The 25,158-nt window shown below is 40.6% G+C and overlaps 1 protein-coding gene across 12 annotated transcripts in view; it reads right to left on the reverse strand.

The window, feature by feature from the left end:
- The window catches only part of LOC112255843 (mitogen-activated protein kinase kinase kinase kinase 3), a 63,276-nt gene that overhangs the window by 29,804 nt on the left and 8,314 nt on the right, over positions 1–25,158 (reverse strand). For all 12 annotated transcript variants that reach the window (XM_042324768.1, XM_024428677.2, XM_042324780.1 and 9 more), the window contains exon 2: positions 5,485–5,542. In XM_042324768.1, the coding sequence (XP_042180702.1) occupies positions 5,485–5,542 (58 nt within the window). The remainder of the gene's footprint in view (positions 1–5,484; positions 5,543–25,158) is intronic.

The following is a 25,158-nucleotide window of genomic DNA, read 5'->3' on the forward strand; positions in this document are numbered from 1 at the left end:
AGGTTCTGACCACGGTGCTGGTTTCAGCAATGTTAAAGGGATAGTTCACCCAAATTACATCGATTTCCTGACCCTGTACACAGTCTATGGAGAAGGTATGACAGCAACCCATGCTTTAGTTATGGTACCTATGTTAGCATTTTCACACTTTGTGTCCAAATAACCCATAAGAATCTAAATGGATTGTGTAACTCAATGACGTTACTTATAGAAGATTTGGATATGCAGTGTAAAATGCTAAATCTGTACCATTGACTTGCATTGGATTTATGCCACAAATGCAAAAAAGTTAGCATTTAAAAACAATGGCCAGGTAAACAAAATCAAAGAACGTGTTGCAGTCATACCTTACCAAATTGCAGGAACAGCACCACCTTGTGGTCAGAACCGCGTAATATCAGGATGTAACAACTTCAATGACACATTTCTCTGAAGGAAAAGACCACAAAAAAACCCTACTAAATTCACTGAGAACACATTACATAGGATGAATAAACAATACTCCGAGCCACAGTTCCACACTACTTGTCAGACAGAGAGAAGTAGATAACGTATACTTGTTGTTTGGTTGGGATTGGGAGGGGGGGGGGTCCGTGGATGGCTTTTGTACATTTCTTTGGATTCCTCGTGTTACTCATTGTAAGAAAAAAGCTCGGTCCCAATCAGATGTTATGTACTATATTTATTCAATATTCTATGAATCCTATAAATTAAAATGTTGAATGTGTGCAATCAATTGGCTTATATTTCAACAAAAATAATGTTGCAGGAATCTTACCTGTTTCTAAATACAGAAATAATTTCAGAACAAAATCGGATGGTGTGTGTGTGTCATGGCTTGCTGAAATGACATGGAACGACCCTGTGGCCCGTATAGGACTGGATTCACCTAGAATCAATAGTAGCCTGTTCACTGTGAGGATTTAAAAATGTATCACACTAGTTTGTTATTCAAGAACCCAGTAAATCCTGACATGTTCTGATGGGTGCTCCAGTCCAAACATACGTAACACCCTGGTGGTTCCGTAGGGACACTTATGTTTAATCAGTCTGATAACATTAGCAGTTTCACTGCAGAATGCTGCTGCAGGTAGACAAACCTTAGGTAACACACAGCCTGCCCCCTGGCAAAGTATTCAAAACAAAAAGTCAAACTTTCTTCTAAATAAAATGTATGGCGGCGGTGTTTGTTGGGACAGTGAGACCTGTAAGGATTTGCATACGTACACGTGGATGGATGAGAAAAACATCCCATTTCAGCTGCTTATTCCAGCTTACTGTTCGAGAACTGTCTGAAGTCATCAAAGCTAAAGACCTTTGCTCAAAGCTAAGCAACGCAGTTGTCAACAGAAGGGAAGCTTGAGAATAAACCTTGAAGCATGTAAGAAAAAGCACAAGTCTGAAGTATGACATTTCCATATCTCCTGAAGCCAAACTCCATAAGCTTGTGCTGTAGTCACCCCATTATATAAATACAGGGCGAGGGTAACACACACCAAACATAAACCCACATCGTGACAAACCTACTAAGAAGCACAGACATTTGAAAACGTGCACACACATACACGCGCAAGAGGGAACAGAGACACTGGAAAGAATGGGAGTACATTCTCAAACACCCTTAAGAGAAAACTAAAAATAAAGTTATAGCGCCAGTGAAGAATAACATAATCCTCCGACTGTGACGACTACATTTCCATGGAGTATGCATCCGCAATGGCCTTTTTACAGGACGACCAGCCTGACAGCTAGCCTGGCGACAACACAGAGAGAGAAGAATAACAACAAACCACAGATGGATCGTTCCCCTCTTAACGCTCAACGTGTGGCTAAAAGTTGAACATTAAGACAACACCAACCTCGTGTCTCTGTGTAGGAGAAAGCAAATGAGGTGTAATATACAGCCTCAATGAGTTTAAGACAGTTTAGGCTAACAAGCTGACCCCACAACTCGCGGTGCAAAATAAATGTACACATACACTGAACAATTAGGGGTTCAACAAGGGTTCTAAGACGCTCAAAGTTTTTTTAACAACCTTAGGTTCTTGGCACTAAAAATTGCCCCCAAAGGGTTCTTCCAAGAACTCCATAGGAGATGTACATCGAGGAACCTCCTGAGTGGGGGGTTCTTCCAGGAACATTGAATTTGAAAAGGACAACAGGTGCAGGCACTTAAGCGAAACATTAAAAAAGAAAATCTCCTCAGTTTAAGGTCTGTCCCTTGTTTGATCTAAATTGATAGTTTTATGATGACACCATCTATCTTTTCATATTTTGTGCAAATCTTTATAAAACAGAAAATTGACACAATTCAATAAATATCAATCAACAAAGGAATATGTTGAAGGCTAGCTGCATTGGGTGCAGATGACTGAACTGCTCACTTTTGTGTCTGTAGGTATACAGACGAGGCATACAAAGGTATATGAATTGGTACTGGTATGTTAAGCAGATCACAGTTAGCATCCTCCTCCCTTATCTCGTCAATAAATATCCCATAGGCCTCTACATTATGGACAAGGTATGTGCGTGAAAACCATCATCAAAACTGTTTTTTTTTTTTAAATTTCACATTTACCACAAAAAAACAAGTTATGAATACTGTCCTGTGCATGTTTTGTTAATCTGTATAATTGCAAAAACAATTTTTATTCATTCAAACTTCACCCTCCCTACACCTCTGATGAACATAACATGAAACCTGTTCATTCACCATGCACTGCTAAATCATTCTGGCTATGGATACGGAGAACATCAACACGCTAGAGGAAAAACCCATTGGACAAGGGGCTCTGCTGAGACTTGACCTCATATTTAGATTTTTTTTTGTCACTAAAATCATAATGAACACTGACAGAAATATTGTGTTCTTATGCATATTAATAATAATAATAGGGGACGGGGGGGTAGTTAAAAATTTAACCCCAAAAGAAATTGTCTTGGTGGTCTCAAACTTCTTCCATTTAAGAATGATGGAGGTCACTATGTTCTTGGGGACCTTCCATGCTGCAGACATTTTTTGGTACCCTACCTCAGATATGTGCCTCGACACAATCCTGTCTCGGAGCTCTACAGACAACTCCTTCGACCTCATGGCTTGGTTTTTGCTCTGACACACACTGCCAACTGTGGGACCTTATATAGACAGGTGTGTACCTTTCCAAATCATATCCAATCAATTGAATTTACAGAACACACAATTTTGTGTGACTCAAAATTCAAAAAAAAAAAAGATCATTTCAGGAAAATCAAACTTTATTTCTCACATGGGCCAAATACAAAAAGTGTAGACCTTACTGTGAAATGCTTACTTACAAGCCCTTAACCAACAGTGCAGTTCAAGAAGAGTTAAGAAAATATTTACTAAATAAACAAAAAAAATTATAAAAAGTAACAATAACGAGGCTATATACAGGGGGTACCGGTACCAAGTCAATGTGCAGGGGTACAGATTAACCGAGGTAATTTGTACGTGTAGGTAGGGGTGAAGTGACTATGCATACACAATAAACAGTAAAATAACAACCCAATGTTTATATCACAGGACAAATTAGCTAGCAACAGCAAGCTAAATGTCCATTAATGTTTCATGTGTTTTGACCTGTCCCAAAATGAATATAGTTGGTTCAGAGTTCATTTTGATATTTTAACCTGGTGTCCTGATGGCGTCTGGTGTGGATGTTCAAAATCAACATCTAGACAGTATATAACGCTAGGCTACGATATCAAATGTAATGCAATTGAAAACCACTGGCCGTCAGCTCTTTTCCCACATTTAGGTCATGGCTCTAGGGTTTCAGCTGGGCATGACAACTACACATACTGCACTCCAATAGAGTCAGCAATAAGATCCAACCGGTTTTCAGGGGCAGGTGAGCAGGGGTTTCCAAGTAGGTTCTAAAAGGAGAGGTGAACCCATGTGGTGGTCAGTCTACCTGCACAAACTCTATGTGACTGCACAGTCTCCTCAGGTGGGAAGCAATGATACAGAGTGTGCAGAAGAGAGAGAGAGTGTGTGTGTGTAGCGAGTATATTCAACACTGCACTAATGCAATCTGCAGGCCTGCTACTGAGCTGTCCCTATCAATCAGCTGAGACAAGCCTGACTCCACCAGGGCATCACTGTAATCGCTCCCAGCGTGAGCGTGTCACATCAGCCACGGTTCCTGGCTTCTTTTGACCCCCCTTAAAAAAGTACCATTAAAAATGGACACAGACTAGCATTCTCCATGTGGCAGCCTTTAAAAAATTGATTTCACTGCCAATTAAAGCAATGTTGAAATCATTCCATGTGTTCCTAATGTCTTATCTGGTACCTAGCATACACTGGGTGCATTCCAATTCCTCATCTCTCTTAATGTTTCATCTTTAACTATTAGGCCTATAACAGAGACATTAGGTGGCAAAGCTCATTCTTTCCTTCAGATTAAATTCATAGCAACTGATAAGATAGACTATATTCAAAATATAAACCTCAAAAGATGTGAACATCTTTCGTCAAGTTAGATGCAGAGGGACAAGGCCCACATACAGGCAATAGAGTCTAAAAAGCATCTTGGTACAGTAGACAGACTAGGCTACTCCCTCACTTCTCTACAGATGCATCTCTTAAGAAGATCACACCATCAAAATACTCAGAGGGGATTTAGTCTACTTAAACTGAAAAACTGAGATCAGGATGTTATCTTGTAAACTAAGCCTCATCCTCTTTGTGATGCAAGAATGAAGATTCGTGTGCTCAACAAAAATATTTTTAGTGTGCAACAAAAATAAACTCAACAGGCAACACACATTCAACAAAGCTTTCAGTGTGGGAGGAATGTATACAACAAAAAGATAGATAGACCTTTCTATGAAGGAGGAAGCGGAAACTGGGACACTGCGTGTGAGTTTGCACATGCTGCATGATATTTCCTTTGGCCCTCGAGCTGTGCTGTAGACTTGGGAAACTGACCGGAATGTACCGGCCACGATACACTTCCATTAAAGGGCTTTGAATATGTGGCTCAATAATTCAATATAGGCAGAAAGATCAACACTAGAGGAGAGATGTTTGAATGATGATGCTCATAATTTACAAGCAAAAACATCAAATAAATGTTTAAAGTTTCATTTAATCATTAATTCAGTGTACTGTGAACCAACATCTGGTCGAGAATCATAAAATGCACACATTAGACTTCAATTGTTCACTAAGATAGAGACAAGACCTTGTCTTTCTAAGGGATAATTAGAATTCAGCTGCTGGTGAGATTAACAAAATAACTAATTGGTTATGACTCTGCAACAGAAGGTGACAAGAGATGGCCGACCGTATATGGGTTTGTAAAAGACTGGTGAAAACCGGGTAACAGTGGATGACAGACCGGGATAAGAGACGAGAGAAAGGAGAAGTAAGGAAAAAGAGAAAGGGGAAGAAATTAGAAGTCGGGAGAGGGAAATGTTAGTGATGATGACACATGGCAGAGAGAGAAGAGGGCTTACCAGGTTCCAGCTTAATGACTTTAATGGCAGCCAACTCCCCAGTGTTGACATTACGGGCCTGGAGAACAGATGAGACAAAAAAAAGAGAGCATTTATTAGCCAGCTGTCAGTAAGGGGTAACAGTGGGCTTTAGAGCGGACTGGCCTCTGTCAGACCAACACTGTTTTTAAGCCTGAGAAAGTGTACACTCCATCAGTGAGCAGGCTGCTACTGCAGGATAACATTGCTTACCTGCCAACTGGCCTTGCAGGCTAACACAAGCACATGTATCCAAAGTATTGTATGATAATAGAATTGTATATTTTTGTAGCTTATGCCAGAATCTATGCAAAGAGATGTGTGTGAGTTCAAGAGGCAAGTAAACAGTCAAACATTTGTTTGAACATGGATATTACTGAAGATGGATGATTCACCTTTGAAAAGCAAATAAGCTCATAGACATTACAACTCTTAATCAGTTAGCAGTCATCAATTCAAACAGAAGCTCATTGCGTTCTAAACATCAGACAGAATGTTAGTTGTTGCACAAATCACACAACCTAAATGAAAAACAAACAAACAGAGATGGAAACAGGCTGAAAACATTGGCATTCCTTGACTGAAAGTCCATTTTTAAGCCTCAGAGAAATCTAACATGAGCTAGGCTTCTATCCAACTGAAGACAGATTTTTCACACGAGTATTCTAAAACTTGCATAAAAACAATATGCACATTTCCCAACCAGAGAAGTGTTTCCATCAAATTGACGTGTTGCAGATGAAAGGCTGTGCGGTGATGATGCAGTGCACATTAAATAATATGAGGTTAAATTCCCATGTATCGAATAAAATAATACTTCAATGGGTTTCCATAGCGCATTTCCCACTCTGGTCTTGGGACGTGCGCTCTAGGCAACAGCTTGCAGATACAGTGCGGGTGAAGCCTACATGATGAGATTATTATGGACAAAAAGCTAGACTGATAAAAACTGTCAAAACAGCAGCCAAGCATAGATCATCATGTCACCAGAATAAGACCCTCAATATTTATTGGAGTATCAACCTCATCACCGTGCACTTTCACCACTCAGTGAAGTTTCTGTCTTACTTCATTGGTAGCCTAATAAAGAGCATACTTTCCTGAGTTGTAGCGGAAGGACCACACAATATCATCATGTGACTCCAAAATTACTTAGGGGGAACTTGTTTATATGAATATGCATCTTAATAAAAACCTATCCGAAACAAGCCATAACGCTTCGTTATTATTACTTAGAAATATTCATTAACAAATTAATAAATGCCAGGTTGGAGAGGATGTCGCATTTTCATGTTGAGAACATGAACGGAGTCAAAATGAAGATATATTTCGTAACTTAGCATTGTCGGTTGGCTTTTCTGCATCTAACATTTTTTTAAATACATTTTGAGGCACAAAACCATTTTAAACAAAGTCTAATGGGTTTTCTCCCACTTTTCCTGAAATATTTGCATATCACAACCCCTGCTGTTGCGGTCATTCGATGGCTATGGCATATGTTCTTCAAAGATAGATAAATAGTTTTGCCTAAACTACTGAAAAAAATCCCTTTTACAAGATTAAAATCATGACAGGAGCGTTTGATTCTTATTTAAAAAAGGATGTAGTCCAGACAGGCTAATTTTGGAAACTTTCTGAATGGACATGGAGGCCGAGAGAGAGAATCAGGCGAACTCAAGCACACTCCCGTAAAAGCACCTGTCAATCAAAGCCACCAGCGTGTCAGACAAAAAACAAACAAATATTTATCCTTTCCTTAAAATGTATTTTAAAAAACATAGGCCTACCGTAGGCTTTCCGAAAGTAAGCTATAATGAATTGACAAGGGAAGTATGAAGGTGACGGCTATGCTATAGTAAAAACAACAACTTCACCATAGCCTATTTATCAGCGACGCTGATGATCGAGGGGCGAGTGTTGGAAACATTTTTCAAATACTGAGGATTATGATCATTTGAATAGAAGAAAAATATATACTTTGTTGACTTACTGTGTGATTTTTATTTGATTAGGATCCCCATTAGCCGGGGGGATCCTAATTGTTCTGGAACTGGGGACTGTGAAAGTGAAAAGACCCATGGTGGCATGTCTGGTGGAGTGAGTGAGGTGTCAGTGTGTGTATGTTGACTATTCAAACAATTTAGATATTTCCAGAACAATGTTTCTTAAAAAAACAAAAAGTGACTCAGTCAAAATCATTGGCATATACAGTACCAGTCAAAAGCTGACACACCTACTCATTCCAGGGATTTTCTTTATTTTTTACTATTTTCTACATTGTAGAATAACTATGAAATAACACATACGGAATCATGTAGTAACCAAAAAAAGTGTTAAAATATATTTTATATTTGAGATCCTTCAAAAGTAGCCACACTTTGCCTTGATGACAACTTTACACACTCTTGGCATTCTCTCAACCAGCTTCACGAGGAAGTCACCTGGAATGCATTTCAATTAACAGGTGTGCCGTGTTAAAAGTTAATTGTGGAATTTCTTGAGCCAATCAGTTGTGCTGTGACAAGGTAGGGGGTATACAGAAGATAGCCCTATTTGGTAAAATACCAAGTTCATATTATGGCAAGAACAGCTCAAATAAGCAAAGAGAAATGACAGTCCATCATTACTTTAAGACATTAAGGTCAGTCAAACCAAAAATGTCAAGAACTTTGAATGATTCCTCAAGCACAGTCACAAAAAACCTGATGAAACTGGCTCTCATGAGGACCACCACAGGAAAGGAAGACCCAGAGTTACCTCTGCTGCAGAGGATAAGTTCATTAGAGTTACCAGCCTCAGAAATTGCAGCCCAAATAAATGCTTCGGAGTTCAAGTAACAGACACATCAACTGTTCAGGAGGAGACTGCATGAATCAGGCCTTCATGGTCGAATTGCTGGAAAGAACCCACTACTAAAGGACACCAATAAGAAAAAGAGACTTGCTTGGGCCACAAAACACAAGCAATGGACATTAGACCAGTGGAAATCTGTCCTTTGGTCTGATGAGTCCAAATTTGAGATTTTGGTTTTCAATCACTGTCTTTGTGAGACGCAGAGTAGTTGAACGGATGATCTCCACATGTGTGGTTCCCACCGTGAAGCATGGAGGTGTGATGGTGTGGGGGTACTTCGCTTGTGACACTGTTGGTGATTTATTTAGAACTCAAGGTACACAACCAGCATGGCTACCTCAGCATTCTGCAATGATATGCCATCCCATCTGGTTTGCGCTTAGTGGGACTATCATTTTTTTTCAACAGGACAACACACCTCCAGGCTGTGTACGGGCTATTTGACTAAGGAGTGCTGCATAAGATGACCTGGCCTCCACAATCACGCAACCTCAACCCAATTGAGATGGTTTGGTATGAGTTGGACCGCAGAGTGAAGGAAAAGCAGCCAACAAGTGTTCAGCAAATGCGGGAACTCCTTCAAGAATGTAGGAAAAAAATCATTCCCCGTGAAGCTGGTTGAGAGAATGCCAAGAGTGTGCAAGGCTATCGGCAAGGCAAAGGGTGGCTACTTTAAAGAATATAAAATATATTTAGATTTATTTAACACTTTCTTGGTAACAACATGATCCCATGTGTGCTATTTCATAGTTTCTATGTCTTCACTATTATTCAACAATGTAGAAAATAGTCAAAAGTAGTATAGTAAAAATAAAGCAAAACCATTGAATGAGTAGGTGGGTCCAAGGTACTTTACATTTATTTAAAATTTATTTAACTTGGCAAGTCAGTTAAGAACAAATTCTTATTTACAATGACAGCCAACTAATTACTCTTACAGAATTTCCACTTGGGCGAGGATAATAGAAACGCAATCAAAGCCTATTGGATAACAAGTTGGTTTTAACCAGGACAGAATCATTTATAACTGACTTTCTCCAACATAACATAGGTACAGCAGATCCATTTATTGTAGGGGACATTTTTAAAATGTGCATTTATTCAAAACTCGTTTGTAAAACAAAAGCAATTTATGTCAAGAGTTCATAAAGGAAATTGAGGGACTATCAGTACAGATGGCAATAAAAACTACCATGAGGCACAGAATAAGTTCGAGAAAAAACAAAAAAAACTGGAGGAACTGAGTGCTTTCGGAAAGTATTCAGACCCCTTGACATTTTCCACATTTTGTTACGTGACAGTGTATTCTAAAATGGATCAAAAACAAAAAAGCCTGAGCAATCGAAACACAATAAGCCATGATGACAACATGAAAACAGGTGTTTAGAAATGTTAGCAAATTTATTCAAAAGTGCAGTGCATGTCAGAGCAAAAACCAAGCCACGAGGTCGAAGGAATTGTCCGTAGATTTCCAAGACAGGATTGCGTCGAGGCACAGTTCTCGGGAAGGGTACCAAAACATTTCTGCAGCATTGAAGGTCCCCAAGAACACAGTGGCCTCCATCAATCTTAAACAGAATCAGTTTGGAACCACCAAGACTCTTCCTAGAGCTGGTCGCCCAGCCAAACTGAGCAATCGGGGGAGAAAGATGGACATAGTAGAGTACAGAGAGAATTGATGAAAACCTGCTCTAGAGTGCTCAGGACCTCAGACTGGGGGCAAAGATTCAGTTTTCAACCGGGCAACGACCCTAAGCACACAGCCAAGACAACACAGGAGTGGCTTCGGGACAAGCCTCTGAGTGGCCCAGCCAGAGTCCGGAGTTGAACCTGATCAAACATCTCTGGAGAGACCTGAATATAGCTGTGCAGCGACACTCCCCATCCAACCAGACAGAGCTTGAGAGGATCTGAGGAGAAGAATGGGAGAAACTCCCCAAATACAAGTGTGCCAAGTGTGTAGTGTCATAACCAAGAAGACTCGAGGCTGTAATCACTGCCAAAGGTGCTTCAACAAAGTACTGAGAAAAGTGTCCAAACTTTTTTTGCTTTGTCATTATGGGGTATTGTGTGTACATTGTTGAGGATTTATTTATTTAATCCATTTCAGAAGGCTGTAACGTAACAAAATATGGAAAAAGTCAAGGGTTCTGAATATTTTCCAAATGCACTGTATATGTTTTGACCGGGACAGTTTACAATTGAAGGTAACACCAAGTAATATAGTCTCCTCAACTTGTTCAACAGCAACACCATTTATTACCAGATTCAGCTAAGGTCTAGAACTTAGTGAATGATTTGTACCAAATACAATGCTCTTAGTTTTAGAGATGTTTAAGGCCAGTTTATTGGCCACCAATTCCAAAACTTTGTTAAGGGTTTCAGTGACTACATTAGCTGTGGTTGCTGATAAGTATATGGTTGAATCATCAGCAAATATGGACACACGTGTTTTGTTTAATGCCAGTGGCAGGTCATTGATAAAAATAGAGAAGAGTAGAAGGCCTAGAGAGCTGTCCTGCGGTACACCTCACTTTGTGTTTGACATTAGAGAAGCTCCATTAAAAGAAAATCCTCTGAGTTATATTAGATTGCCATATCATGGATTCAGAGCTGAGGTTGAAAAGCCATAACACAAATTCTCTCAACAACCAGGTTATGGCCAATAATATCAAAGGCTGCATAGAAATCTAATAGTACAGCTCATTATTAATTTCAGTCAGTGCAGTACACATTGAGTGCCCTTCTCTAAAAGCATGCTGAAAGTCTTAATTGTTTTACAGAGAAATAGCATTGTATTTGGTCTAAACCATTTTTTCCAACAGTTTGCTTAGAGCTGGCAGCAAGCTGATAGGTCTGCTGTTAGAAACAGTTAAGACCGCTATACCACTCCAGGGTAGTGGAATGACTTTGGCTTCCCTCCAGGGCTGAGGACAAACACATTCCTCTCTAGGCTGAGGAAAAAAAATACAAATACTGAGAAGCCCAGCTGGGCACTTTCCTACATTTGATATTTCGTGAGAAGCAGGCCAGGTACTTCTATGCGTGTTCAGTGGCAAGCTCTCCGTCAACATCAACAGGACAGAGAAACCAGACACACGCTCATTGTTCATATGGAGCGCGGAAATGACATGAAATAAATCAAAACTTGTTTCTCACAAGTGTAGCCGGGTGTGAACTAGAGGTCGACCAATTAATCGGAATGGCCGATTAATTAGGGCCGATTTCAAGTTTTCAAAACAATCGGAAATCGGTATTTTTGGACACCGATTTGGCCGTTTTTTAAAACACCTTTATTTAATATTTATTTAACTACGCAAGTCAGTTAAGCGCTAGAGGTCGACCGATTATGATTTTTCAACGCCGATACCGATTATTGGAGGACCATAAAAGCTGGTGGTTCCTTTTAACATGAGTCTTCAATATTCCCAGTTAAGAAGTTTTAGGTTGTAGTTATTATAGGAATAATAGGACTATTTCCCTTTACCATTTGTATTTCATGAACCTTTGACTATTGGATGTTCTTATAGGCACTTTAGTATTGCCAGTGTAACAGTATAGCTTCCGTCCCTCTCCTCGCTCCTCCCTGGGCTCGAACCAGCAACACAATGACAATTAACGCGCGCTAACTAGCTAGTCATTTTACTTCGGTTACACGAGCCTCATCTTGGGAGTTGATAGGCTTGAAGTCATAAACAGCGCAACGCTTGACGCACAACGAAGAGCTGCTGGCAAAACACACAAAAGTCCTGTTTGAATGAATGTTTACGTGCCTGCTTCTGCCTACCACCTCTTAGTCAGATACTTATATGCAACGCAGGACACGCTAGATAATATCTAGTAATGTCATCGACCATGTGTAGTTAACTAGTGATTATGATTGATTGATTTTATTAAGGTAAGTTTAATGCTAGCTAGCAACTTACCTTGGCTTACTGCATTCGCGTAACAGGCAGTCTCCTTGTGGAGTGCAACGAGAGAGAGGCAGGTCGTTATTGCGTTGGACTAGTTAACTGTAAGGTTGCAAGATTGCATCCCCCGAGCTGACAAGGTGAAAATCTGTCGTTCTGCCGCTGAACAAGGCAGATAACCCACTGTTCCTAGGCCGTAATTGAAAATAAGAATGTGTTCTTAACTGACTTGCCTAGTTAAATAAAGATGTTCATTTTTTTTAAATAATATATATATTTTTTTTAATAGGCAAATCGGTGCCCAAAAATACTGATTTCCGATTGTTATGAAAACCTGAAATCGGCCCTAATTAATCGGCCATTCAAATTAATCGGTTGACTTCTATTAAGAACACATTCTTATTTTCCAGGATGGCCTAGGAACGGTGGGTTAACTGCCTCGTTCAGGTCAGGGGATCCAATCTTGCAACCTTACAGTTAACAACGCTTACCTTATAAAAAACGATCAATCAATCATAATCACTAGTTAAAATAAGTGTTCATTCAGCATTGTTGTAATTGCCATTATAACAAATACAAAAAATATGTATAATTGTTTATTTTACGGCCGATTAAATCGGCAGCGGCTTTTTTTGGGGGTCCTCCAATAATCGGTATCGGCGTTGAAAAATCATAATCGGTCGACCTCTAGTGTGAACTCTACATTTCCACTGCGAGAATGAGAATGGTAAATTACTGTAATTAACACATGCATAAACATAAATTAATGTATCCAAATGACAGGGATTAACTGTAAATTGCCTGTTTTAGAAACAGTAGGCTACCACATGGGCATTCATAAAAGTGCATTGCGTTCCGACACTATAGCCTAGGCCACTATCCTATTCAGGTCGCAGTTGTAAATGAGAACCTGTTCTCAACTGGCCTACCTGGTTAAATAAAGGTGAAATAAATGAATACAATTGTGTGTATAAGAGGGTGGCCATTTTATTTGTCTCACCTTGGACGGCATATCGGCCAGGACCTGATTAGAGTCGATTAGTCTATAAATTAAGAAAAGATTCCGTATCAAATTATACCATGCCAGGTTGGCGAGGATTGGTGCATTGTCCATTTGACACAAGAATTGCACATTTATAGACCTCATTGCCAGAACAACCTTGTTGACTGCTGTTGAATAATTCATTAAGTCAGACACATCAAACCTTCTTTTGAAGACCGATTTATTTAAGAGCAAGCAATAAAAAAGGGCATTGTATAAAACAAAGTCCATACATCATTTTTTTTTACTGAAGTGACGTAGCCTATAGCACTCCACACCCCTGCACATCTAGCGGTTTAGCTGCTCGAGCATCAAACGGACAGTTGGAAAGAGGAAGTGACGTAGCCTATAGCACTCCACACCCCTGCACATCTAGCGGTTTAGCTGCTCGAGCATCAAACGGACAGTTGGAAAGAGGAAGTGACGTAGCCTATAGCACTCCACACCCCTGCACATCTAGCGGTTTAGCTGCTCGAGCATCAAACGGACAGTTGGAAAGAGGAAGAGATGTAGACAGTTTAATAGACAAAGCTAGCAAAACAATTGCTTATTAGTTTAGTAATCACTTACGGTATTAGGTAAAGTTAATCTACATTAAATTCATCTAATTATTTGTCAATCCTAAAAAACGTAGGCCTATAAACGTTTGCCGGTCATTTTATTTTCATGGCGGTCTTAATCCTTAACCGTCAGTTACACGGTTATTCAATTACCGTCACAGCCCTAGATGGTAATTATATCAATATTTGTGCATTAAAAAGGCGTTTCCACAGACTTTTCTCACAATTTATTTTACGACAAAACAATCCCACCTTGTCTAATGCATTTAGTTCGGTCAACATTTGGAACGTTTACATACAAATGAGCTGTTTCCATCAGGCATATCGTGGCAATTTTTATCCGACGTACTTTGATTGCAAAACAAGGTTGGCTGTAAACCTGGTTATGGTGAGTGATTTGAACTCGTCCCCTTATGTCAAATGTCTAAGCCACTCCAAACACTCCCTTTGACTATGATTCTAACTCATCAACCCAGCACACCAGAGTAGGCAAGATGACTCACTCTGCGTTAGTCTTTTCAAACCCCACTCAGTCAGGCTTCTCTGTCTGAAGAGAGGTTGATTCAAATCTTGCAAAAGCTTGATGAGCAAAATTCATAGTTTTACTACCCCCCCCCTACATCACCCATCCTGGCTTAGGACTAATGCAGTTAAGACTGGACACAAACAATAGATTATGAGTTAATTTAGGAACTGCTTGGAGGAAGGAGGAGAATCTTATCAACCCTGTAATATACATCCAATATCGCATTAGTCTTCTGGTCTGACAATGCATAATTTCATAGCCCACCCTTCCATCTTTATGACACACTGATTGTTGATGTCTGTTCAACATCAAGGTCACATTGTGGAGGGTGCCACATAATGAACCCTACAGCTATAACTGTAATGAATAGAGCTGATTCCTTTGATGTAGACTATTCTACATAATATATCTGAACGTTGCACAACGGCGTTGAGCCTTACTGAGCCCCCTGTCATCATTCAAGCTAGCTAAGCTCAATCATTTTAAATCTTTCCTTCCCTCCCCTCTCCACCAGTCTCGTTCTCCCCTTCCCTCTTGGAAGCTGATCCTTTAATGCTGTACATATACTCTCAGGGTAGCTCCAGTAGCCAAGCCCTGTGCTGCAATATCCAGATCAAGTCTTCTCAATCATCACACGCACACACTGGGTAGTCACTCATGTGACTGACTACACATTACTCCTCCTAACCGTGTTCACTTGACTCCACTCATTACAAAAAGCGCGGATGAAGACTGGGCAAGCAGTAAGCTCCTATCAGCACTCTGCTTACACATCATGGGAGCACCGAGCAAGTCAATCGCAAGGTCAGAGTTCAGCTACCACTATCATGCTCCCAGCATCAGCGGAGAGAAAACAGCATGAGCATCCAGGTATACTGATCACTGGATGAATTACAGGAAAGCAAGTTACATAGTCACTGATAAAGACTGAGCTTCACTTTTTTATGAACCAGCATGGTGAAGCATAAGGGTCATTCCACCCCAAAAAGAAATTGTACAAATTGTAAGATAATCATTCCTGAAACGTTGTGTTTAAATATAATTTGATCTAGGAAATTGTTATTTACAATCACAGCCTACCGTGGAACAGTGGGTTAACCACCTTGTTCAGGGGCAGAACAACAGATTTTTACCTCGTCAGCTCGGGGATTCAATCCAGCAACCTTTTGGTTACTGGCCCAATGCTCTAAACACTAGGCTACCTGCCACCCCAAAAGATTCATATAATTTTCCCAAACACTTTTTGGACCATCATTTTTCTTAACAATGAACAAGACATGAGGAAAATGTTCCACTAAATGCTGCTGTTTCTGCAACACCATTTTATCCATTTTGCTGGTCTCTTGTGAGTATTAAATGGATCACACCATTTTCTTTGCAACTTTGGGTAGAAAACCAATAGATCTAACTCATGATAAAATAAATTGTGTGGTTATCCTCAAAATTTAAGTCAGACCTCCATGAAAGAAAATCAGTTTGTCCTTCTCTTAGGCTTAATCTGTGTCCAGGAAACAGCCCATGTGTTGCGTGGTTTACTCCCTTAAAAAAATGGTCTGGATTAGTAAAACCATTCCTGGTGAACAAGCAAACCATTGAGCTACTGCAGCTCTAATGGTTTCAATGTTATGGTCTGTAAAATGTCTTCAAAATGCGAAAAATGTCCCAAACAATGTATAGTGGTTTTGCAATGGTAATGGGTTGGCTTTAATGGGAAATGTCACTAAACACACTACGTATAAAGATATTTTCTAATTAAATCAGAACATCCATTCCATTTAACTACTGTTGTATATTATTTATTTATTTCATGTGATCTTTTTCACCCCTTATTGTCCCCAATTTCGTGGTATCCAATGGGTAGTTACAGTCGTCTCGTCACTGCAACTCCCGTACAGATTCAGGAGAGGCAAAGGTTGAGAGCCGAGCGTCCTCTGAAACACAACCCAACTGCACTGCTTCTTGACAATGCCCACTTAACCTGGCTGCACCAATGTGTCGAAGGAAACACTGTACACCTGGTGGCCATGTCAGCGTGCACTGCCGCCACAGGGGTCGCTAGCGCGCGATGGGACAAGGACATCCCTGCCGGCCAAACCCTCCCCTAACCCGGGCGATGCTGGGCCAATTGTGCGCCGCCCCATGGGTCTCCCGGTCGCAGCCGGCTGCGACAGAGCCTGGACTCGAATCAAGAATCTCTAGTGGCACACCTACCACTGTGATGCAGTGCCTTAGACCACTGTGCAACTCGAGAGGCTGACTAGTTCATGTTGGACTATTCAAAGAGAATTAGGTTGAAGCACAAGAGACAAGCCAAATTGATACAAGGGTGTTGCAGTAGCAGGAACAGAGGCATTTGTGGGCAAAACCTGATAATTCCACACCCATTCATGGTAAATAATGCAAGCAACTTCAGATGGCAAAGTTCGGGGGAAAAAAAACATCCACCAGATTCACAGGGAATATTGTACATTTGATGAAAAAGCAATACTCCAAGCATTAGATCCACACTACTTGTAGGGATGGGTATGAGTAATCAAGTACTCAAATTGACGTCAAAACACGACCTTTAACCAGAAATCATATTTTTCAAATAGTGTAAAACAATTTCGTCTAAAATCAGTCTTGAAGACCACGTTAATTTGCTTTGACTGTTCAATTTGTACATGTGCATTTGCGGGACACAAAAAAAGAAACCAAGCAACACAGTTCAGCTCATTAAATCCCCTTTCCCCTCTTGTCTCAGTCACTCAATTGCATTCTGACCTCTGTCTACACACACGTGCTTTGTGCACTTACAGAATGAAATGCCTAGAAAAACATAGTTCGGAGGCGAAAGAAACGCACACCTGTTTAGGCGAGGTGCTGGTTAGCGGAGTAAAACACTTGGGGGGGGGAAAAGGAGAGCCGCACACTCTAAGAGCTCAGATGCAATAATTGAATAACCATCATTTCAACAGACAAGCTGTCTTCATCAGGGATAGTGAGCTCCTAGGGTGTGCAACTCTCCTTTTCTTTTTCAAGTTTTATGAAAACTTAGTGACGACCCTACAGTACTTTGCGAACTGCTAGTGGCATTTAGAATTGGTTAGCCTAGGCTATTACCTCCCTAAACATTCAGGTTCCACACTGAAAATATGCAAAAGCATTAGTTTTATAAAGACAAAGAGCGTATTTTTCAGAATCTCTAAGCCAAGTCTACTCACCAAACAGATGTCCTGGCCATAATTCATCGCCATGCAGTGTTTAATGTAGAATAGTTACATTCCAAGGAACAAACTCAAATCAAACATCTGTACATCGAAAAGACAGATGTGCAACCTTGAAACTTTCAACTTTCCAAATTGAGCCCTGTTTCAAATTAAATACCTCTTTTAGACTACCTGTTTCAGGCGCAAATCATTGACACTATGCTGTTAAATTAGATTATATTCCATTGTGTTTTTTACTAGAAAATAGGTGTCTTGGCTGTGATAAGGGCTCGGGAACTAAGAACGTTGTGTCTGCTAAATTAACAAAAGGCTATGCCATTGCACAGCCACCGGCTTCTACAAGCAAGCGCCACACTGCTGAGGTTACTACCCTTTTGAAGATTGAGTTCCACGATATACTAACCTGTTGATATTAGTTTCAATTAATCAATCTTAAAATGGCACTTATTTGTTTTACTGACTTAATATGAGGAATTTGGCAATTAGGATTCGTTATCTGAAAAGGTTACGATAAATTAGACATTGTTGTTCACTGTTGGCATATAGATAAATGCTCCACATATCTTTTTTCCAGTGCTACTCGTTCTAAAAATAGCTTCTTTTTTTTCACCATTCGAATAAATCGGTAAAAAATAAGTACTTGGTCAAAAAGTCAAATGCCTATCCCTAACTACATTGAACAAAAATATAAAAAGCAACATGCAACAATTCATGATTTTACTGAGTTACAGTCAAGGACTGCAAGGAAGAAGCCACTGCTCCAAAACCACCATAAAAAGCCAGACTTCAGTTTGCAACTGCACATGGGGACAAAGATCATACTTTTGGAGAAATCTCCTCTGGTCTGATGAAACAAAAATATAACTGTTTGACCATAATGACCATAGTTATGTTTGGACGAAAAAGGGGGAGGCTTGCAAACCAAACAATATCATCCCAACAGTGAAGCACGGGGGTGGCAGCATGGGGGTGCTTTGCTGCAGGAGGGACTGGTGCACTTCACAAAATAGATGGCATCATGAGGACAGAAATTTATGTGGATATATTGAAACAACATCAAGACATCAGTAATGAAGTTAAAGCTTGGTCGCAAATGGGTCTTCCAAATGGACAATGACCCCAAGCATACTTCCAAAGTTGTGGCAAAATGGCTTAAGGACAACAAAGTCAAGGTATTGGAGTGGCCATCACAAAGCCCTGACCTCAATCCTATAGAAGATTTGTGGGCAGAACTGAAAAAGCATGTGCGAGCAAGGAGGCCTACAAACCGGACTCAGTTACACCAGCTCTGTCAGGAGGAATGGGCCAAAATTCACCCAACTTATTATGGGAAGCTTGCGGAAGGCTACCTGAAACGTTTGGCCCAAATTAAACAATTTAAGGGCAATGCTACCAAATACAAATTGAGTATGTAAACTTCTGACCCACTGGGAATGTGATGAAATAAATAAAAGCTGAAATAAATCACTCTACAATTATTCTGAAATTTCACATTCTTAAAATAAAGTGGTGATCCTAAATGACCTAAGATCGGGCATTTTTGCTAGGATTAATTGTCAGGAATGGTGAAAAACTGAGTTTAAATGTATTTGGCTAAGGTGTATGTAAACCTCTGACTTCAACTGTATATTTTGTTTTTCTTGTGCATTTTGCCATTTTCCTCATGACTCCTGCATGCTATGTTGACTATGAACTTTCTTTACCAAACTGTGGGACAGACTTTTTTCCCCCCACACTCTTGACTATTGGTTACAGTCTTTTGGCCTCCCATCCTATTCTAACCACCTCTCGCCGGCTTTGTATTCATGTTACCTGATGAAATTGCTGAACAATATGATCTTGTTGCCATCTGATGCACATTCAGATGTCATAAATCAGCACTGTAGAGCTCTCTGTCCTATGAACTCTCCATGTACTATGCCATGCCTTGATTGTATTACTGTTGATATCTGGAAATGTGCATGTACACCCTGGCCCATCTATAGTTGCTAGCCCCAATTCTGACTTGTGCTCTGATATCTGCATCACTGATTTCTGCTCTCGTAAAAGCCTGGTTTTTCTGCATGTTAACACTAGAAGCTTATTATCTAAAATGGATCAATTGAAAGTGTGGGTTCACAGCTCCAATCCAGATGTGTTGGTCATTACTGAGACGTGGTTAATAAGGAAGAGTGTTTTGAATACTGATGTTAACCTTCCCGGTTATAACCTTTTTCAGCAAGACAGATGGCAGTCTTTACCAAGGATTACCTTCAGTGCTCGGTTGTCTCTACCAAGTCTGACTTGGTTCCCTCTATCGTAATCGCTCCTCTTTCACCCCAGATGCCAAAATAACCCTGATTCAGATGACCATCCTACCCATGCTAGATTACGGAGGTCTCATTTATAGATCGGCAGGTAAGGGGGCTCTCGAACGGCGAGATGTTCTTTACCATTCGGCCATCAGATTTGCCACCAATCCTCCTTATAGGACACATCACTGCACTCTATACTCCCATGTAAACTGGTCATCTCTGTTACTTGTCTCGAGACCCACTGGTTGATGCTTATGTATTAAACCCTCTTAGGCCCCCCTCCCCCCTATCTGAGATATCTACCGGAGCCCTCATCCTCCACATAAAACACCGTTCTGCCAGTCATATTCTGTTAAAGGTCCCGAAAGCACACACATCCCTGTCACTCCTCTTTTCAGTTTGCTGCAGCTAATGACTGGAACGAGCTGCAAACACTCAAACCTCAATCTCTTCATTCAAAGACTCAATCATGGACACTCTTACTGACATTTGTGGCTGCTTTGCGTGATGTATTGTTGTCTCTACCTTCTTGCCCTTTGTGCTGTTGACTTTGCCCAATAATGTTTGTACCATGTTGTGTTGCTACCATGTTATGTTGTGTTGGTACCATGCTGTGTTGTCATGTATTGCTGCCTTGCTATGTTGTTGTCTTAGGTCTCTATGTAGTGCTGTGTTGTCTCTCGTCGGGATGTGTGTTTTGTCCTATATTTATAATAAAAATATATTTTATCCCAGCCCCTGTCCCCGCAGGAGGCCTTTCGCATTTTGGTAGGCCGTCACTGTAATAAGAATTTGTCTTAACTGACTTGTCAAGTTCAATAAAAGGCTAAATAATAAATAAATAAATAAATATCTATGGATTTCACATGACTGGGCAGGGGCGCAGACGGAACAAAATGAGCATTTATTGTGTAACTGGGAGACTCGTGAGTGCAAACATCCGAAGATCAAAAGGTAAGTGTTTCATTTTATTGCTTTTCTGACTTTCGTGACCAATCTACTTTGCTGCTAGCTGTTTGTAATGTTTTGTCTGCTGAGAGATGTCCTAACATAAACGCTTGGATAGCTTTCCCCCCGAAAAGCTTTTTTGAAAAATCTGACACGCCAGGTGGATTAACAACAAGCTAAGCTGTGTTTTGCTATATTGCACTTGTGATTTCATGGAAATTAAATATTTTTTGTCATTTAATTTGAATTTGAAGCTCTGCAATTCAGCGGATGTTGACGACAATGATCCCGTTAACGGGACGGGTGCGCCAAGAATTTATGGTAGAGAAATTAACATTGATTTTCTGGCAACAGCTCTGGTGGACATTCCTCTAATTGCACGCTCCCTCAAAACTTGAGACATCTGCGGTGTGGTGTGACAAAATTGTGGCCTTTTATTGTTCCCAGCACAAGGTGCACTTGTGTAATGATCATGCTGTTTAATCAGCTTTTTAATCTATCCACCTGACAGGTGTGGCAGATCATCTTGGCAAAGAAGTAATGCTCACTGACAGGGATGTACACACATTCGTGCACAAAATTTGAGAGAAATAAGCTTTTTGTGAGTATGGAATATTTCTAGGATCTTTATGTATTTCAGCTCATGAAACATGGGACCAACACTTTACATGTTCCGTATTTTTCTTCAGTATACTTACACATAAAAAACTGATACTTTATACTGGTTGTTGGGGTGGGATTGGCGTAGGGTGTGTGTGTGTGGGGGGGGGGTCCATTGGTGGCTATTGACCATTTTATTGAATTCCTCATGTCTTACTCAAATGGTAGGAAGAAGTTTGGTCCAAATCAGATGTTGGTTACTATATTTATTGAATATTATGTGAATACTATAAATTAACAAGGTCAATGTGGGTGCAATCAATTTCTCAGATCAATTAAAATGTCAACAAAACAATGGTCACAGGAATTAATTTGTTTCTTACTACAGAAATGATTTCAGAACAATCTGTGATGGTAGGTGTCATGGCTTGCTGAAATGACATTGTTTTACTTATGAGTCGTTCATAGTTTTACATTAAAATCCATAGCCTATTTGTGGTAGGCTATATTGCCCGTGTAAATTAGAATATTTAAAACAAGAGGAGATAGACTTCCTTATTTTATGGCAAGAACTGTTTCAAAAACATGCACCTACACTGGCACACACACACACACACACACACACACACACACACACACGAGTGCATGTTCGTGTCTCCAGGTGGAGCTCACAGTACGACGGCTCAGAACTGGCCCAGACGAGAGATTAGATGGGGAACAGAACAGAACCACAGGGACTGGACTACTAGAAATACCACACTATTTACAATTACAAATCTTTAGGCTATTCACTACAGACCTACTTCCTATTCTTAAAAATATGAGTCTGTAACCATAAATAAAGTCAACACATGAGCATAACATGTGCAAGACCTGTTAAAAAAAAATAGTAATAGTATTAATGATATTAGTGGGATAGTGGTGTTAGAAATAGTGTGGTGGGAGGAGTAACATATTACACATAGTTAAGAAAGTATGTGGCCTCAGAACGTTGGGTGGGAAAATATTTCCTCCACAGAGCTCTGGCATTTACAGAGTCTGCACAAACTGCAGACAGCAGTCAGTTCTCTCTCATCCCCTCTTTTGCAACAGATTCAACTCCTTACTTGAGTGAGACTTCACCGTCACCCTCATCAGCACTGGTTGTTTACTTTAAACCCTGGTACCAGGTTTGAGCCTGTTGGGGTGTATCCTATCCTTCCTATAACAAAGCACAGTATATTGTCCACCTTTTCCATAACTACAGTATAGACCAGTGGAGGCTGCTGGGGGAGGACGGCTCATAATAATGTCTGGAATGGAATCAAACTATGTGTTTAATGTATTTGATACCTTTGCAATGACTGCGCTCCAGCCATTACCACGAGACTATCCATCCCAATTAAGGTGCCACCAACCTCCTGTGGAGTAGACTATCCTTGCTATACCAGGCACACAACATTACCAAAAGTATGTGGACATGTGCTCATGGGCATTAATATGGAGTTGGTCCTTGCTACAACAGCCTCCACTCTTCTGGGGAGGCTTTCCACTAGGATGTTGGAACATTGCTTCCTTTCAGCCACAAGAGCATTAGTGAGGTCGGACACTGATGTAGGGCGATTAGGTCTGGCTCGCAGTCGGCATTCCAATTCATCCCAAAGGTGTTCGAAGGGGTTGAGGGCAGGGCTCTGTGCAGGCCTCTGTGCAGGCCAGTCAAGGTCTTCCACACCAATCTCAGAAAACCATTCCTGTATGGATCTCGCTTTGTGAACGGGGACATTGTCATGCTGAAACAGGAAAGGGCCTTCCCCAAACTGTTGTCAAAAGTTGGAAGCACAGAATCGTCTAGAATGTAACTGAATGCTGTAGTGTTACTGGAACAAAAGGGGCCTAGCCCAAACCATGAAAAACAGACCCAGACCCTAATTCCTTGTCCACCAAACTTTACATTTGATTCTATGCAGTCGGGCAGGTAGTGTTCTCCTGGCATCTGCCAAAGCCAGATTCATCTGAGTGAAGCCTGACTCATCACTCCAGGGAATGCGTTTCCACTGCTCCAGAGTCCAATGGCATCAAGCTTTACACCACTCCAGCCGACGGTTGGAATTGGGCATGGTGATCTTAGGCTTGTGTGTGGCTGCTTGGCCATGGAAACCCAATTCATGAAGCTCCCAACAAACAGTTATTGTACTGACGTTGCTTCCAGAGGCAGTTTGGAACTCGGTAGCGAGTGTTACAACCAAGGACAGACGACTTTTACATGCTACTCTGCGGTCCCGTTCTGTAAGCTTAACAGCACTTACAGTTGACTGGGGAAGCTCTAGCAGGGCAGAAATTTGATGAACTGACTCGTATGAAAAGTGGCATTTTATGACGGTGCCACGTTGAAAGTCACTGAGCTCTTCAGTACAGGCCAATTTCATGTAATTGTCCTCTTGCTCAGTTGTGCACCGGGGCCTCCCACTAATCTTTCAATTCTGGTTAGAGCCAGCGCTGTTCTGTGAAGGGAGTAGTACACAGCGTCGTACGAGATCTTGCTTTTCTTGGCAATTTCTCGCATGGAATAGCCTTCATTTCTCTGAACAAGAATAGACTGACGAGTTTCAGGAGAACGTTCTTTGTTTCTGGCCATTTTGAGCCTATAATCGAACCCACAAATGCTGATGCTCCAGATACTCAATTAGTCTAAAGGCCAGTTTTATTGCTTCTTTAATCAGAACAACAGTTTTCAGCTCTGATAACATAATTGCAAAAGGGTTTTCTAATGATCAATTAGCCTTTTAAAATGATAAACAGGGATTAGCTAACACAAACATGCCATTTGAACACAGGAGTGATGGTTGCTGATAATGGGCCTCTGTACGTCGATGTAGATATTCCATTAAAAATCAGTTGTTTCCAGCTATAGTCATTTACAATTAACAATGTCTACACTGTATTTCTGATCAATTTGATGTTATTTTAAATGTACAAAAAAAAAGTTTTCCTTTCAAAAAGAAGGACATGCCCTAAGTGACCCCAAACTTTTGAACGGTAGTGTATATCATATAGCCTACTGGTCTGAGATTACATTTTGTTTGAGGTTTGTACATTTGTTAAAAGGCAGTCACTCAATATTCCACTTTCCTTGGTCACCCATACAGTAAGTTAAGCTGCATCTCACTAGCATTTACTATTCACCGACCTGTTCCTGAACTGAAACCCTGAAGCCTCTATCACTGAGGGACACACTACTGGAAAGACACCTGTATGCAGGAGTCAGGACATTAAAATGCAGCCTTGACGTTGCAGTAACAGCATGGATAGAAGAGGATGAGAATGATAAACATGGTGTCTGCGAAAGACTTGATCTGATTGAACCTGAGACTCCGAGACTAAATGGGGTCTGACAGCTAGGTACAGGAGACTATGTACTAGAGACCGATAAAACACCCAGTCTGGACAGAGAACCGCAATTCTAATTATATGGATCAACACCCCGTCTGGACAGACCTTACAGACAGAATAGCCTATTTCAAACTGCAGACAGAAAAATTCTAATGATCAGACAGAATGGGATACACCAGAACAGCCTGTCCACTAGGACAGGTATGAGAAAGTATGAAGACTGACATACACAGAAGTCATGTGACATTATATTTAACCTCTCATTAAGGCCCTTATTTTGAGCTGAAACCAGTCATGGAACATCTGCCTTATTAGATTCACCAGCCTTCAGATTCAGACAAACA

This window comes from Oncorhynchus tshawytscha, linkage group LG01, assembly GCF_018296145.1.
Source record: "Oncorhynchus tshawytscha isolate Ot180627B linkage group LG01, Otsh_v2.0, whole genome shotgun sequence".
Classification (NCBI taxonomy): Eukaryota; Metazoa; Chordata; class Actinopteri; order Salmoniformes; family Salmonidae; genus Oncorhynchus; species Oncorhynchus tshawytscha.